The 17,783-nt window shown below is 40.9% G+C and overlaps 1 protein-coding gene across 1 annotated transcript in view; it reads right to left on the reverse strand.

Annotated features, from left to right (window-relative positions):
• Window positions 1-1,436: 1,436 nt before the first annotated feature.
• Window positions 1,437-17,783, reverse strand: part of LOC125226346 (dual specificity testis-specific protein kinase 1) — a 133,013-nt gene continuing 116,666 nt past the window's right edge. The window contains 10 exon segments of the mRNA XM_048130306.1: window positions 1,437-3,840; window positions 3,843-4,133; window positions 4,277-4,440; window positions 4,705-4,965; window positions 5,545-5,651; window positions 5,968-6,080; window positions 6,537-6,662; window positions 9,294-9,423; window positions 12,649-12,734; window positions 13,259-13,460. Coding sequence (XP_047986263.1) covers window positions 3,073-3,840; window positions 3,843-4,133; window positions 4,277-4,440; window positions 4,705-4,965; window positions 5,545-5,651; window positions 5,968-6,080; window positions 6,537-6,662; window positions 9,294-9,423; window positions 12,649-12,734; window positions 13,259-13,460 — 2,248 coding nt within the window. The 3' untranslated portion in view covers window positions 1,437-3,072.

The following is a 17,783-nucleotide window of genomic DNA, read 5'->3' on the forward strand; positions in this document are numbered from 1 at the left end:
GTCAGAAACATTATATTTTTCTTACAGTTATAAGTATGCATTTGTAATAGACATCATACACACATATACAGTTACATAAAACAATACCTTTCAGTTGAAATATGTTTTGTCAAAATCGGACGACGTACAAAAAAATAAGATTTTTTTCGCTACGCTCGTCGTCCTAACCTAAGGCATTCATGAAATTATGATATCCTCGGAATTTTTTATTTAATTTTGAGTTATACTGTCACTATGTACTTTTCGGTGTAAGAAAAATATACTATTTCTGACTTTCTGGCAAAGGAATTTCAAAGTGGCCATATAAAGCAAATTTTCCCAACTTTGGCAACTTGTATCTTAAAAAACGCTAATCCGATTTCGATGCGGTCTTTAGTTTTCAACTATGAATTTATCTGTCTTTGATATAAAAAAAACTCATATATCGACATTGTACATTTTGTCTGTCATTCTTTGAAGCTATTCAGTGTGAGCTGTGTGAGACGTAAATTTACTTTTTTAAAGTTTTTTCTTACTTTTTTTTATATCTTAATATTTTTTTTTAATTACATAAAGCAATACCTTTCATTTGAGATACGTTTTGTCAAAATCGGACGATACAATAAAAAGATAGAATTTTTTCATTTTCATAAAACACCTCGCTACGCTCGGTTTCCTAAGGGATGAAATTTCAATATTTTCGGAAAAAATCGTTTACTATGATGTCTAATATCACCATGCAAAGCGGCTTGCTTCCATCCAAAAGTGCAGCTTTTGGCCAGAAATTCTCCATAACAAGTATGACTATAAAAAAGCTCGTGTTATTATTTTGAAGTTTATTAATAAACGTTACGAAAATTTATGTTTAAGTAAATAAATAATTTTATTTTTAGCAAAGTGCCTTTCTTTTTCTGTATACCTCATGTTCATTTAAGCAAAGATTTCTTTATTATAAATATTATAATAAAAATTTGTTACTTTTCTTAATTATAAATATTATAATAAAAAAAAATATCAGAGTAAAACAAGAAAAAATACAAAAAGATATGTCATTCTTGGAATTGGAACCGGGGACCTCACGTTTGCGAATCAGACGGAGTAGCCGCTACACTAACTATCCTCTTACCGATGCTGACGAAAAAATGTAACGCTTACACATGTCATTTCCTAGGGGAGGTCCTTTACTCTGATGCGAACTGTACGAAAAATCCCGATTGGTAAAAAAATACTTAATTGTTTTTGTAAATTTCGGTGTTATATAATGATAATGTTGTATGATCAAGTTCCAAATTTTTAAATATTACGACTTGGGTCATTTAAATGAAATTATTTCGTGAATTGAACAATACCATTTGTCGCGAGAGTATAGTAATGCCATCTATTGTTTTACGAGTCAAACATATAAAGCGATGTACTGAGTTACATGTCTTCCTTTATTTAGTTTAGTCTATGTCCATACTAAACAGATCCCGAAAACCCCTCCGGCTTTATCAACGAAAATTTTCACGCCACGCCACTGGTAGGTATGCTACAACACATGGGTAGTTATCCATTGCGTTGTAAGCTTGCACGACTAAGATAAGACACCTTTGGGCGTTTTCCGTGATCCAAAAGGTTAAATAATATGATTGTAACTTATGTTAAGGTATGAAAAGAAGAATACTTAAGTAGGTTCACCGAAAATATTGTAAAGTCAATATTTTAGTGGCACCGAATTTCCCGACAGTTGTAATGACCGCTCCTTTATAGCAGCTGCTTAGCGCAAATATATATATGTATACATATAATAATATTATATTAGAATATGTTTGTTCGTTAAGAGTTCGACGGATATTTGACACGCGTGTGAAGACTAGTTACGTGTCTGTAGATATAGATAGATTTATAGTTAATTTAGGATAAGTATACGAAATATTCTCTCGTACGTCTGGCGTAATGCTTATAGTATAGGCAAAAATACTATTTTTACGGAAAAAACTGGTGAAAAATATGGTAAGGCCAAATTTTGCGCCTGGTAGAATAAATACGTCTTTTGAAGATATCTTCTAAACGGAACATGTTAGAACTATTGTAACCCTTTACGTTCGAAGTATGGTCACTAAACTATAAAATTATACGACTATCAGAGTTCTATTGTATTTCGTTTATAAAATATCTTCAAACGACGCTTTTAATCCACCAGTCACCAGACCCGGTTGATCTTATATCCATACCCACTTAAACATGTATTGGGCCACGTTTTTCTCTAATAGTTCAACACAAACCAGGACAAAAACCAGTGTCAGATTTGTATAATGTTATAACTTATAAGTCTGTATAAGTCTTAGTCTTACTCACACCAGACGCATTTGAAAGAGACATAAACGGTTCTTAGGTGAACTTTTAAATAACCATTTAGCAAATGTATAAAAAAAACTTTAATTTAAATAACTCAATCTATGACTTTGTCGATTAAATTTTGTAAAGTAATGTATATTAAAAGCTAAAAAGATTAAATTACTAAATAATCTATTAAACTGCTGCCACTTTAAAAGTACAAAAATTATTATTATGACAGTTGCTAAATCTTAACAGTTACGGTTCTATGTACACTATAATTATCTGAACTGGCAAGTACTAATATAATACTGTGTATAAATAAGTTTAAATGAAACATATTAAACCTAAACGTATTTACAAAACTCCAATTTATATGTAAACTGTATAACTATAAAGAATGCGTTTCGTTTAGAAAACAATGATTATATGCTGCCATATATATTTAGACTAATAGACTATCGCGTAACAATAGGCCATCGCAGGATCGACCGAGAAGCTCCGCCCGAACTAATATTTCCACTAAAGCTAATCTACAACCGTCCTTCTAAACCTTACTTTTAATTCAGTCGTCAAAATAAAATCGAAACAGTAGGGCCGTCGGCCGAACAGATTTCAACACAATACGTCGTATCTATAGAATATGTAGACGGGAACGTCGGCACTAGCCTTGCATCACTCCAATAACGCCGTGTATAGAGTAAAAATATTTATCCGTAATCACTATGGAAGTATCGAAACACTATCGATTTGACACGTGGGTGTGGCGCTCGGGCGCTACGACTTCTTGTCGAAGAGGGGCAGCTTGGACTTGACGGCGCCCTCGCAGATCATGAGGCGCTGCTGCACGCACTTGCGGCCGCAGCCGTCGTCGAGCCCGCGGTGCTTCACGTCCACGAAGTACTCCTTCTCTCCGCGCTCGCCCTCCCTGCCCTTCGCAAACTGTAGCATTTCGACCTTGCCGAAGTTGCTCACTTTGAACCGCGAACTTTTGAACGTCCGATCGCACTTGAAGTCGGCGCCCTTGCGCTCGAAGTACTCGACGATCTTGGAGATCTGCGCCGAGCGCACGTGGCGCGGGATCCTCTCGTCGCAGTATAAGCTATCCGAGCCCGCCAGCGACGCCACATCTTCAGAACTGTCCGTGTACACACTAGAGGTTCTCTTGCACGAGGAATTTAGTAGATGATTGATGAGCGGCCCGCGTTGAAGCAAATAGCTCAACTCGTCGTCATCTAGAGGTTTGTGGGAGACGCAGCCGCTTATACACTTCGCGCGACTGACGCAGCAACATCTATCTAGAATGTGGTACTCCTTCTGGGGTTCCGGCGTCTCGGAGGCGTCGGAGTCGGGTCGGTTGGAGTCGAGCTTGCCGCAGAGGAACGGCGAGGCGTCGTGCTCGATAATTCTCCTGGGTTGGGGTTCGTCGCGGGACGGGACTTCTTCTAGGTCGTCTAGGCTGCGGAGCGAGCTGACTGTGGTGGTGGAGAGGGCGGAATCGTCGAGTACGAAGAGGCTGGAGTTGGCGGAGCCGGGCGCGGCGCGCTTGTAGGCGCGCGCGTTGAAGAGCCTGTCGTAGATAATAAGGCAGTGCTCACACATGCGCAGCGGCGGCTCGCGGTAGTCGAGCTCGTCCTCCGCAGAGCCGGGTGCCGGCTCGGGCCGGCGGCGCGGCCACCACCAGCAGCGCTGGCAGCCCATGAGCGAGCAGGGGCACATGGCGTTGTAGAAGCAGTCGGCGTGCGTGGCGCACAGGTCCTCGTTGGCCACGGAGAAGATGCCCGACTCGCACGACCCGCGCCGCCGCGCCGCGCCGAGTAACGTGCCTTCGGATAGCTCTGGAAACGACAAAACATTCCTTTAAATTTGTAATATACGATAAAATAAATTGAACCCCATCTTTCTCACTTTAAGGCCCGATCGCGGCATTTGACAGCGGCAACATTGGTAGAAAGTTCGAGTGTGTTTTAAGAAAACTCACCGGTGTTATTGATGGGGCGTGGCTGCTGCTGCACGGGCCGCTCCAGCGAGCCGCGCCGCGACAGTCCCGGCGAAGACGGTAAAGAAGCGCACCGCTGTTCACCCAGCTCCGGCTCGTCAGATACTCGCACGAGCGGCGACGGGAGCTCCACGCACGATGAGAAACTGTGAGATATGAAAATAATTACTGTCGGTCGGTGTTTACAATTCGGTGCCGTGACCAGGATTTTTTTAAAGGTTGTTTTTATGGTCCATCGTTTTCGGTATGACAGTCGTCAGGTAGGAGATTCCTAGTCCTTTGGATTAGGATACGTGTTTTTGAATAAGAAGAACATTTTAAATCCGTAAGCTTAATGTTAAGATCTTTCTCCGCAGTATGAAATGCGTTAGGCGGCCCGGCGTGGAGCTCGCGGTAACGGATCGACTCACCCGCTGGCCCGGGAGTGCGGGTGCTCGAGGATCTTGTTGACGCCGCGGAAGGTGTGCAGCGGGGTGCCTCCCCTGCCGCGGGGCGGGTCGCGCAGCAGCATGATGTGCGCGAGGCGGTGCAGGCGCGCGAGGCGGGGCGGCGCGCGCGCGCGGGCGGCGGGGAGCGCGGAGGCGGAGCGGTGCGCGCCGCCCTCCCCCCCCGCCCCGGCCCCCGCCCCGGCGCGCCCCACTCCAGCTCCGACAGCGAGCGCCGGTGCTGGACTGGAAGACACGAAGGCGACTTTACTATACAAATGTAACACCTGAAAATGCACATCCATATTGGGCGTGCGGCGAGGCGGAGCGTGCGGCGTGCATGTCAAACGATAGGGAATATGCGTGATATTTTTTCCATTTTTTGTATTTATGTTTTTTTTTAAATAATAAGTAAGGATTACAAATAGGTACTAAAATAATCCAATTTGGAGTTACGTATATTCCCTATTGATACTCATTAGCATTACGAATCTCCCGAGTCGACGGTGCCTCGCTTAAATCGGCAATTAAATCCGACCGTCTTTGATACTTGCGTTCATATTCATATTTAACACTAATCAAAGTTAAACGAAAACTAATATGAAAATCCATTTCTTATCCACCAAAACGGTACAAAGTACAAACAGAGATCCAAACCCCGACTTGTACCGATACATTTCTCGAAACTTAAAAACGAAATATCATTCCTCTACGCGACTCCTAAGTGTTGGAATGACATTCCTCCACCGGTGCATAAATATACCACTATTTGTAACAATTCACAATAACAGGCTGAGAACACAATGAGCATGGCGAACTACTTACTGGTGTCAAGTGGGGTATGCCGAAGCGGGTCGTGGCTCAGGTGCCGCTGCGGGCGCCACGTATACAACCCGGGGCAGGACCGTGGCCCTGAAGCATCCGATTCCTCGCTGAAAACATAAATAGCTGTATAAAAAACCGGAACACCACAAGCCTTCTAGAAGTTTTAGTTTAAAATTTCGACCTCTGCCGAGAGCCACCATGATCTGGCGGCCGAGCGGCCTACGCTACGCATCTGTCGCATGTACAGACAGAGGACGCTGAATCGATTCCAGCCCTGGACACTGAAGGCCTTGAACATTATTACTCCGTATTTATACATAACATTTGATTAGGTATATAAATATCACATATCATGAAAAATAAACAGAGAACGCTGAATCGATTCCAGCCCTTTACACTGGAGGCCTTCGGTTTATAGTATACCTCTCATAGCTGATATTGGGTGCGTGGCCCCACGGCGCGTCGTCCAAGCTCTCCTTGATCTCGGCGAGGTTGCTCACTATCTCGGGGAATAGCGGCCGCGCTTTAGGATCGTACTGCAACAAAAAATCTTGTGACTGACTCGCAAAATTTAGTCTGTCAAGCCCTGAAAAACCAGCAAATTTATAAAATGTTATCGTCCAATAGAACATTTATGTAACGTATAAGGTACACAAGGCGATCGTGATAATGTACACAACACAACTCACGATGCAACAGTTAAATGCAAGCCGAAGGAAGTCCGGCAAAATTTCTTCGCCATGTAGTTGACGCCAAAATTGTCCGTATAAGGGGCACAGGGTGATTGTATAGTATAAGGTACACAAGGTGTTTGTATAAGGCACACAATTCACGATGCAACAGTTAAATGCGAGCCGAAGGAAGCCCGGCAAAATTTCTTCGACGCACAGCTCTACGCCATGTAGTTGACGCCGAAATTGTTCGTATAAGGTACACAGAGTGGCCGTATAGTATAAGGTACACAGAACCATCGTATAAAGCACACAACTTACGATGCAACAGTTGAAGGCGAGCCTTAGGAAGTCCGGCACGGTTTCTTCGTCGCACAGCTCTACGAACGCCATGTAGTTGAGGCCGAAATTGTCCGTGCGCGGGAGCACGTCCGGATCGGCGTCCACCTAGAATAATATAAAGCGTAAGTAAATTTTTATTTACTTTATATGAGGGTGTTTAGTAAAACGTCCCACTTTGTAGTAGAGGAGATATAGCCTTGGGGGTCATAATAATTACCACAGAACCGAAGTTTGGTTTTTTTATTTCTTTGTGTGTGTCTTTTTGACATACTAAAAATATAGTAAAATATATTTATGCAAAATGCGTTTTTTCGACCGCCAAAAGTTGTATGAAAAATTACTATGGAAAAAAAATCCTAAAATTTAAAAATCGTCTCTGGTATCAACTTATGGGGAATTAGGCGGCAAATTTTTTTATAGCGTTGATGTTTAGCAAAAATATAAATATTTTTCACTATTTTGGCAAAATAAAAATGATAAAAATCATAAATTTGATGAAAGGAAGTAATTAAAACATAAATTTCAGCAATGTAATTTTTTTCATATGTCCCACACCATGGTAAATACGGGTACGATCCGCCTGGTGATTAGCAGTTACGGTAGCCTATGACGCCTGCCAATCTAGAGCCTCCACATGCGCGTTGCTGGCCCTTTAGGGTACCTTTCCACTAGAGATGCGCAACGTGTCGTGTTTGATATCCACCAATCATGTTCACTGTTCACAAAGCGTAGCGCTAGTAGGAACGGGTTCGACTAAGCTGATTGTGGATATCAGAAGCATCCATAACACATCTCTGGTGGAAAGGCACCCTTAACAGTCCTCAGCTAGCTCGCAGGATAACGCGCGTCCGCGGGAGAAAAATCCTCCTATTGGGTAACCGTATTTACCATGAACTTGTATTTAGGTGGGGTTCAATATAAGTATATAAATTGTCGCACCCCATAAAAAAACTGTCGATAAAGCATTATATCGAACACGAGAGAAAACCAAAACCTAATAATCATCGGTTTTTCTAGTCATAAATCTGCGCATCCACACACCCTGGACCCGTATATGGTCGCACACTGCGGCTTCTTCTTCTTCAACCTAGCGTTTTCCCGGCCTAGCGCCAGGGTCCGCTTTCCTACTCAGTCTTCTCCACTTTGCCCGGTCTTCAGCATACTTAGACGTGAGATTGTTCTCTTGTATGTCCGCTCCCACGACATCCAGCCAGCGCTTCTTTGGGCTACCGGGGCCGCGTGACTTAGAGCCTTGGACAGCGAGATTAAGGCATCTGTTCTGTTTTCGATGTAGGCTTAGAAGGATTTTTCTCCCGCGGACGCGCGTTATCCTGCGAGCTAGCTGAGGACTGTTAAGGGTGCCTTTCCACCAGAGATGTGTTATGGATGCTTCTGATATCCACAATCAGCTTAGTCGAACCCGTTCCTATTAGCGCTACGCTTTGTGAACAGTGAACATGATTGGTGGATATCAAACACTATCACGTTGCGCATCTCTAGTGGAAAGGTACCCTAAAGGGCCAGCAACGCGCATGTGGAGGCTCTAGATTGGCAGGCGTCATAAGCTACCGTAACTGCTAATCACCAGGCGGATCGTACCCGTATTTACCATGGTGTGGGACATATGAAAAAAATTACATTGCTGAAATTTATGTTTTAATTACTTCCTTTCATCAAATTTATGATTTTTATCATTTTTTATTTTACCAAAATAGTGAAAAATATTTATATTTTTGCTAAACATCAACGCTATAAAAAAATTTGCCGCCTAATTCCCCATAAGTTGATACCAGAGGCGATTTTTAAATTTTAGGATTTTTTTTCCATAGTAATTTTTCATACAACTTTTGGCGGTCGAAAAAACGCATTTTGCATAAATATATTTTACTATATTTTTAGTATGTCAAAAAGACACACACAAAGAACTAAAAAAACCAAACTTCGGTTCTGTGGGAATTATTATGACCCCCCCCATACAAATTCTCATTCCACTCCTCTACTATTGTCAGTTACCATCAAGGCGAGATTTACTTGTATCTTTATATGAATAAACTGACAAAGCGGCTTTATAGCAATCGACAAAGTGGGACGTTTTCCCGTGCACACTCACTTAATGTGGTATCAGCACATAAAAAAAAACTTTCGATGATTTTGAGTGTGCTCCTTGATAGTTGCTGATGGAGACGGTTTTTCAATGTACAATGATGCCAGTTGAATATAAGATTAGGAGAAATGGTTGCCTAAAGCTGATTTTATTTCCATGATAAGCTTCAGTAGGACTTTAAGTAGTTGGTGCTGGGTGGATAAGGAAAAGTGTTGGCGAGTGAATTTTTTTCATTATCAGTCCCCTTCCAACCATAGCTTTCATACTTAGATTAAGTAAATGCATCTACTTATGCCCGAACCCAGTCAAAACGACTGTTCCTACTCACAACTTTCGCGCTTTAATTTTAGTAAATAGGTGGAGGTCCATGAAAACTTTAAAAATATCTAGTTAAGTGATATGTCTTTGAAACAACACACATTATGAACACTATTGCCAGAGGCCAGAGACATATTTTTATCACAGGTAGGTACAGTATCAGTACTAAATGTGACACGTTCGGTCGCTATAAAAAAGATTAACTAATTTCTTCCATCTCTGTGCTTCCTTCCAACCTATCGCTCACTTGCTTCCACAGCGATTTAAGGAAGTTTTCATCGATTGGGATTTAATGTGAGTAATGTGGGTCTTACCCTGGCGATCAGCTGGCACAGTATGATGCCGTAGGAGAAGATGTCGGAGCGGTGGTCGTACCAGCGCCCGCGCAGGCACTCTGGCGACATCCACCAGGGCGAGCCGACGCTTGGCAGCCGGTAGCCGTTGCTGTGAACCAATCATTCGACAGTTAGGATATGACGCGAGACTGATGAAGGTTCAAGTAACGTTTAAAACAACCGAAGAAATCAAAGCTTATTGTAGTGACCTGCAGGCTGCAAGGCTGAGAATGATATGGACGTCTGTCTATCATTTCTCACCACGTCTGTCACGTTTTAACGAGTATGTAAGTGCAAAAGTCACGCATAATAAGACAAGTGACATAAACACGACCATGATACGGCCATTGGTAGTGACCAGGTTTATTGGGAGCAACTTGGATTCTAGCAAAATTATCACTTCGCCGGAAAAAGTGGAGCGTATTACTGAGCCAGAACCCTTTTGTTTTGGTGCAGCGCACACAGTAGACCCACCCACATTTAATTAATGCTTCTTGTTGTTTTTTCTATAGTGTTAGTACATATTATTGTGTCTTATTGTTTTTAATGTATACTTAGTGGGTGTATTGTGGCCAACAAGTCAATGGTTATCTATCTATCTATCTTATTCAGGTTAAAAGAAACAGTATCTTCAAAAGGTGCACCAAAACAGATATGCCCATTATTTTGATTTGGTTTGGCGTATAAACACTTTAGAACCCATATTACAATAACCAATGATCGGTAATAAATAACACTCAATAATGTCGTCTTGAATGATACAAAAACTTCATCAAAACATTCCTTTGTTTTCCGATGTTTCGAGACGTTCGTAGTTATGTCATTATTCAATCGGCATTGTGTTAAAAAGTTACTATTATTTATATCAATTGGACGTAACTATTACATTACGCAATGATAAATACATATCTCACATTTTTTTTCTATGCCTGTGCTATGATCATCGTAGTTTACCAATCCATACCAAACTATACCTATATTATAAATGGGAATGTGTGTGAGTCAGCGAGTCTGTTTGTTTGTCCGTCTTTCACGGTAAAACGGAGCTACGAATTTACATGATTTTTTATGTGGAGATAGTTGAAGGGATGGAGAGTGACATAGGCTACTTTTTGTCCCTTTCTAACCCCCACTTTCCTAAAACGGGAGGTGTTTGTATGAACCATTCCGTAATTTTCGAATTTAACGCGAGCAAAGCCGCGGGCAACAGCTAGTACATTATACAGGGATTTATGATTTGTGTATATAGTGTGTGCTGGTAGATAAAGCCCTTTTACATTTGTAACCAAACACAAAATTCCAAGACAGTCGTATTTAGGTCAAAATCGCATTCGCGTCGTTGCAGTTACATTACATCGTACACGAAAATCTGGGCTGCAAGTTTCTATTTGTAAATATAGTATAATCAGCTGTTATTTCTGTAGGCCATAAAACCACGTGGCATTGAACTAGTTATGAATGAACTAACATCTACATTAAAGACTAAACATAGGACGACTTTGTACCATTGAATTAAGGTCTACAAATAATCAGTGAAAAGTGGACGATGGAAAATCTGCCCACGTGTACTTGGCATACGACGTAGTACAAAACATTACGTAATATCAACATGTAAATTAGTGATTATTGTATTGCCAAGTTTTTTCGACATTCCTTTTTGTTTTGCTTCTAAAAATAGCTGGTAAAGGTCGGTGTTTATAAAAATAACTTTCATACTTGTTCGTTTTTTCCGACAAATTATTATTTCCGACTGCCGAAGGGGAATGTGTCTTTCCGCAGTTTATATGTCAGTATAATTCATGAATAATTCCTAGAGCCTAGTTACTTGTCTTTCGTCTCTAAGTTTATGAAAATAGAAAGAAAATGACAGATATTGCCACCAAATTCTCTCGTGTAATCCTTTTAAAAACAAAATTAGCTAAATAGAAAACCGAAAAACCACAAACCTGGGCGAAACTCGTCTTAATTTTAAAATCGCCGTTATTTGAGATCTACCCTACAGTCGATTTCGAGATTATCCGTTTTTTTAAACATGCAACTAAGTATCCATGCATGACTAACAGCAAAGACATGTATAACTCCATATAGACAGATAAAGTCTAAGAAAAAAACGTACCTCAGTACCATACAGAAAAAGGTACGGTGGCCTAGACGGCATTACATCTTTGGGGTACGCTCAGCTAGATGGCGCTAACATTAATATTTGCCATTTTAAAACATATCATGCTAAGAATATGGGCCAAATTGTCAAAACTGAGGTTCAAAAGTTTTAAGCTTGTGTCAATAGATGGCAGTCTATGCACTGTGATTACACATTTTACTTCGACAGTAACTCTCTATAATACTCGATCCTAATTGCTAACAGTTATCACATAATACATTTAATCACTATACGCAGGCAATGCCGACGTTATCTTATAACGCACGCAAATGTACTATTTCTACTAATATTTAAATTTGCACATTTTGCTCGTGTATGGCTTTGTAATGTAATTCTTATGCTAAGGATGTTAGGGAAGGTTATGTTACCACGGGTTTTCTAGGAATAAGAGCTTGTATAAATTATTATATAAAATAGCGGGGAACTCTCACTTGGCGACTGATGGCACGTTAATTAATCTAATAATAATTGAAGGTATGTATCTAGTAGGTATGTGTGCCGATCAATATGAATCTGGGGGCACGGCAGTGCCCCCGCCAAGTCGAGCAAAAAGAGGCACGGCCGTACCATCCTTTTCTCGAAGCATTTCAGACCATTTTCAACCCCCTGTTACTCCGTTCTGGATAAAACTAGATATGATATTTTTATGTAGCTTCAGAAATACCGAATGAAACGATAAGATCGGATAACAGTTTGTTATTTTTAGGGTTCTATGGCCCAACTGATCGGATCAAATCTTGCACGCTACATAATCTCAAATTCTTAGGCTAACTAAGGTGTAAGGTTTTAGGTGTAACTGAGGCTTACACATATAAATCAAATGATCCTAAGGACTTATCGACGCGGAATCGGCTCTAATCGACCGATAGTATGAAGACCCTTACGCGCCGTCGTTGCTGAACGCATGCTTACGCATGTTCAATTGTTCATACTAACGAGCGATTTTTGGTCGACGAAGGCCCATTCCAATAGGTTTAAGGAGACCCTTGAGGTTGCAAGGCTAGCTGTACATGATCGTCTAGAGACTGCTCCGGTCCAATTGGAGAACGAAGAGACGAAACAAGTAAGATGAGAAAAGACTATTGCCATTCGTTCTCGTTCTGTCTGTCTCGAGGTCTCTCGCCGTGTGTTCACAGCCCGCACAAGACTATTTAAAATTAGATGAATACTTACACTGGATGAGGTATTTTAGCGGCGAGACCGAAGTCGGCCACGACTGCGGTGTAGTCTCCTTCTCCGTGTTTTCTTACTAATACATTCTGTAAGAAAAGAAAGTTTTTGTTATTATTAACAAATACTTTCACAATTGTCAGTTCTTCCAGGATTTACCACATAGGAGGTAATATGAAACTTACAATAAAATTAACGAACACTTTAACGGTGCAAGAAATGTCGGCGCAACCGATCTTAAATCATCTCTTTCTAGGGTCGCCTTAACGGCGTAACTAAACTTGAGTTACCATCTGCATTCATTTGGGAAACGTAACTAAGAGGCCCAGTGTCAGCCAAGTTCATAGTTTTCATACGAACTGTTCCTAATCGCTAACAGTGAGTACGAGTTCCTATAATATATCCTGATCCAGACGAGTATGAGTTACGTTCTCGAATGACAGTCCGTACTTGACGTCGCACACAAGAACACAACTCATGCTAGCTGGTCAGGGGTTTCAGGAGTGAGACACAAGCCGTGCAGAGCAGGGATGACTGACCTTGGCGGTGAGATGAGGGAGGATGAGACAGCACTCGTGCGAACGAACAAGGACGGGCAGTACAGTACAAGTACCTTGGCGGTGAGGTCGCGATGGAACACCCCGAGCGAGTGCAGGTACTCGAGACCGGCGGCCATGTCAGCCGCTAGCGACACCCGCGCCGCCTGCGGGAGGGGCTCGGGCGGCATGCCAAGGATGACCTGCTCGAGCGACCCGCCCTCCATGTACTCGGTGAGCGCATGGAGCTGCCCCTCGTGCACGCAAACGCCCATGAACCTGGAAAGGGGGAAAGGAGAATTAGTTATATGTCATTAGTATTACAATGCCTGCCAATCGACCGACAATCTATTGATGGCATAAGTAGAAGTCACTGCCTCAGTAAAAGGAAAGGCAACACAATATAGGTATTCGCGCAATTGATCGGCTCAAGGGAAACATCATCGGTCAAATGAAAATGGCTTCCGTTACGCTTGATGTTTCTCTACCGCTCTTCCATATTAGGGCGACGAGTGACAGACGCGTTTCGCTTTCCACAGAGCGGATATAATTGAAACGTTGGCTATGTAGTCTATGTAGTATGTTATCTACCCAGATCATACCTATTTGATTTATAGGCATTTTTTAACCATCTGGTTAAAAAAAAGATCGAATAAAATCTTGTTCAACTGCTTTATTTTCGTTTTACCACAAATATTTAAATATTGTAAACCACTGCCATCATTAAGCATACCATGCAAGCGAATCAGCCATAACATAACACAAGCGCATACTTTGCAGCTCTTCAGAGGCGTCCATATTTTACCAATAATTGCCATCGGCGAACAGACATTAACGGTCTTTTCTTCCGCAAAACACACGTTTTTTATCACAAAATCTGTGCATTGTTTATACGGAGAAAGTCAAATAAATCATAGATTGAATGGGTAGGTAAATAATGAAAATGGGTGGAAAAAACGTGGTTTCACCTTCTGTATACGTTGGTTTATCAATTCCCATGCGTGGGTCGATCTTATTGCTGTATTGTTGGAACGATGTACATAATAAAAAGCTCATTAACGTTCTTAAAGAATTGTACAAGTTTAATTATTACGTGCGCTAATGAAGCGTCAAAGACATGTCGGAACGAACATGAGTCAAATGACAAATAGTTTTAAGGTTAAATTATTTAAAGGGATGCCGTGAAATTTTCCATTTTTTTTAACATAAGTTACCTATGCCGTGGTCAGCGTTGTAGTTAGTGCTCCTGGGTTTATAGATATTCCACTTTCTAAACCCCGCTTTTGAAGCTGTCTCAACCTTAAATATTTTAAAGCCTTCAGGCTATTTCATTTAATAATCTCCTGTGTGAGAAGCTGAGAAGCTAAAACTCTCCAGACATGTATTTTCCAAGAATGAACTCGTGTTGTAGAAACATATTACAAAATAGTAAAAGAGCGTAATCGATTTTTGTACACAGATGCACTAACAAAGCGAACGTTTGAAGCAATAGTAGGATTATAGACGGTGTCATAATTCACACACGTACAAAGGACCAAGGCGGGCATTGAATCAGACTGGTTTTGATTCTGTTACAACACACTGTCCATTCGCGTTCACAAACATCTTTACAAACCAGCATACCGAAAATATATAAACAAGTGTCTATCTAAGACAGTGACAATAAGGTAGTGTATACATATATTTGTAATGTTGGTTGGTGAGGATATTTGTGAACTAGGCGGTCCAAACATATGGTCTTGGACGTGTTCAAAAGGTTTGAAATGCGTCGTAAACGACGTGGTATTGGACTGGACACTTTAAATAGGAAGTAAGGCCTGATTCGTAACGGATTTGTCAAATTCAGAGTGCTTTTTCTTGTATAATTTCTAGCTTACTTTATATATACATTACACCATTCAAATTGCCAGATTCACAAAATTATTATGTTAGAATCATGTTTAAAAGCACTTCTCAACTAACTAGATAGATAAAATTAAAGTGATCGCTGAAAATAATTCGGCGACAAATTGCTGTCAAAAACTTGATTCCTGTTGACGAAACTTGCATTTTAATCATTTTCAACACTACCAGGCAACCAACATTATACCTTATCTGAAAGGCAATTTCTTTACGATTCCTATGAAACAATGATAATGTAGATGAGTCTCCAAATATCCACTTTACTAGGAATTCAGTCGATGCAGTGTCCGTTACTAAGCATTTAAAGCAAAGTAACCACTTTTCGATAAAAAATCTACAACAAAAACTGCTGAACGAAGCTGTTCGCAGATTTTATTTAATAATATGATCTTTCAACTTTATTCTGACAATAGCTGGATATCATCCACCACAGCTATGAAGCCAGCAGCCTGCTAAAGCCAACGCTCTTCAAATCGGGTGAAAAACTTAATTTAACGAAGTCTCATAGTATTCACCTATTAACCGGAATAGGATGGAGTGTCTAAGAAATTCATTCATTTAAATGACACCAACCATAAGCCACCAAAATATTTAAAAAAAGATAGTCCTTGATAGGACTAAAACTAAGAATGTGTCGAAAAACACTGTCGGATGTACGATGGAGGGCATACAACAAAACTTACAACATGAGCGAGGAGAAATGGAGAATGATGAATTTACTAATAAATAATAAATTTTAAATACATTTTAAACACATTATAGAAAAACATACTTTGATTCGGCCGGCTCTGGTACCGTTAAAACAGTTTTGAATTTGACAAATCCGTTACGAGTCAGGCCTTATGAGAGTTGAGTATTTTCAATTTCGTTGCATTTTCATGAAAACGAAATGGGCAGCGCTCGAAGTTATTTAGGTTTTGTTTTGATAATGCAGAATTGTCTAGAGGTAGAAAGATTCTTGCAAGGGTTCATTGCGTTAATCATCATCATCGGCCTTCAAGTCTCTAACAGACTATTCAAGCAGTGTCAGGTAGGGCAACAACGTTTTTCGTGGCTGTGTAAGCCAATACGGGAGCGGCAAACACGACCACAACTCTGGCAGGTGTAGTGTGCCCGTGGCGAAGAGGTATCGCGCTGATAACGCTTGGCTCGCTTACTTGCGAGGGACGCAAACCAAGCATTGTCGTGGATTGAACGTCCATCAAACACCAATTTGCGCCACCTGTCTCTATCTTCGGCAAGCTCTTCCCATTTGTGGACCGGGATGTTGAAGGCGTGCATGTCTCGCTTGGCGCAATCTTTATGTCGTAGCATTGGCCGGCCGACGCTTCTCTTGGCATCAGCTATGGCACCAAGCAAGACACGCCGCGGCAAACGAGAGGGTTGCATGCGATGCACATGCCCCAGCCAGCGTAAGCGTCTCTGCTTTAGCAGCGCAAAGAGGCTGGGCAGCTGAGCAATCTCAAGCACCCTCTCGTTCGTTACTCTGTCCTTCCAGTGTATACCCAAAATGTTCCGGATGCAGCGCATGTGGAAAGCGTTAAGACGACGTTCGTGCTTGGAATACGATGTCCAGGTCTCAGCCCCGTACAAGAGTATGCATCAGAAATCATGTAATTATTATGCTATCATTACAATTATTGATTTCGTGATTTGTGCTTTTGATAGCGGCAAGAAGACAGAGTAGGTTACACATAAATATTAGCTACTATGATTTAACATATGTATCTTACGTACCTAATTAAAATTTTTGCTATATTTTTCATCGATGCTACGGCCTGCGCCTCATAGGTAATGCATGCATTTGCTACTGGGCACACCTTGAGTACTAGATTCCCACCGGAGTGCCTATTTCAAGTCAACTACGCATTTATCACAAGGTCTCAAATATTTTGTCCTCAAACTTCGAGGCTGAAATAACAAATTACAATTGAAGTACAGCATATTGAAAGGCATCTTTGTGGGGACATGTGATGTATGACAACATTGACAACAGTGACGCTGACGGACAGTGACATTACTGACAAAGAGTCATTGTCCGATTAATTTGCCCGCCACAAGGTTTAGTTTGACGAATCGGCCCTGACCCTACGAACCGATGGTCTCTCGAACACCAATTTTCATGCAACAAATATAAATAAATAAAAAATATTTGTCATAACATTAATAAAAATACGATCGCGTGAACTTAAAATGTTGTGTGCAAATAGCTGGTAACTAGAGCTACCAAAAGCAACTGAGTGGTTATTTAATAGTGTAAAACATAAAAAAACCATGATTTAAATTGCCCCCCAGTTGAAACTGCCCAGGTGCACCTTATTCATCTTGGTGTAATAAAATAGAAAAAAAATATCAAAACTTTCCACAAAATATTTGGATAGGTAAGTATATCTCGCATCACAGAATATTCCGCAAATATACATATACGAAGCTAAGAACTGCTATCTGCAGCAGCTTAAAAACTGCTCTGCAGTTTTTTCAGCAAATGAAAAACGTTACGAAGTTTTGATCGGACAGGTTTAATTAATGAGATTCAATCGCTAATTGCAATCAGTTAAATTGACAAGTGTGATTAAACAGTCAGTATTTGTTTCGCTTCGCTGCTTCAGTTTTAAGTTCATTAATACAATGTAAAATTTAATGTTTACAATGTTACTGAATTGTATATGTATTTAGTTTCAATTTAATTTTACTAACATT

The sequence above is a fragment of the Leguminivora glycinivorella genome, chromosome 5 (genome assembly GCF_023078275.1).
Source record: "Leguminivora glycinivorella isolate SPB_JAAS2020 chromosome 5, LegGlyc_1.1, whole genome shotgun sequence".
Classification (NCBI taxonomy): Eukaryota; Metazoa; Arthropoda; class Insecta; order Lepidoptera; family Tortricidae; genus Leguminivora; species Leguminivora glycinivorella.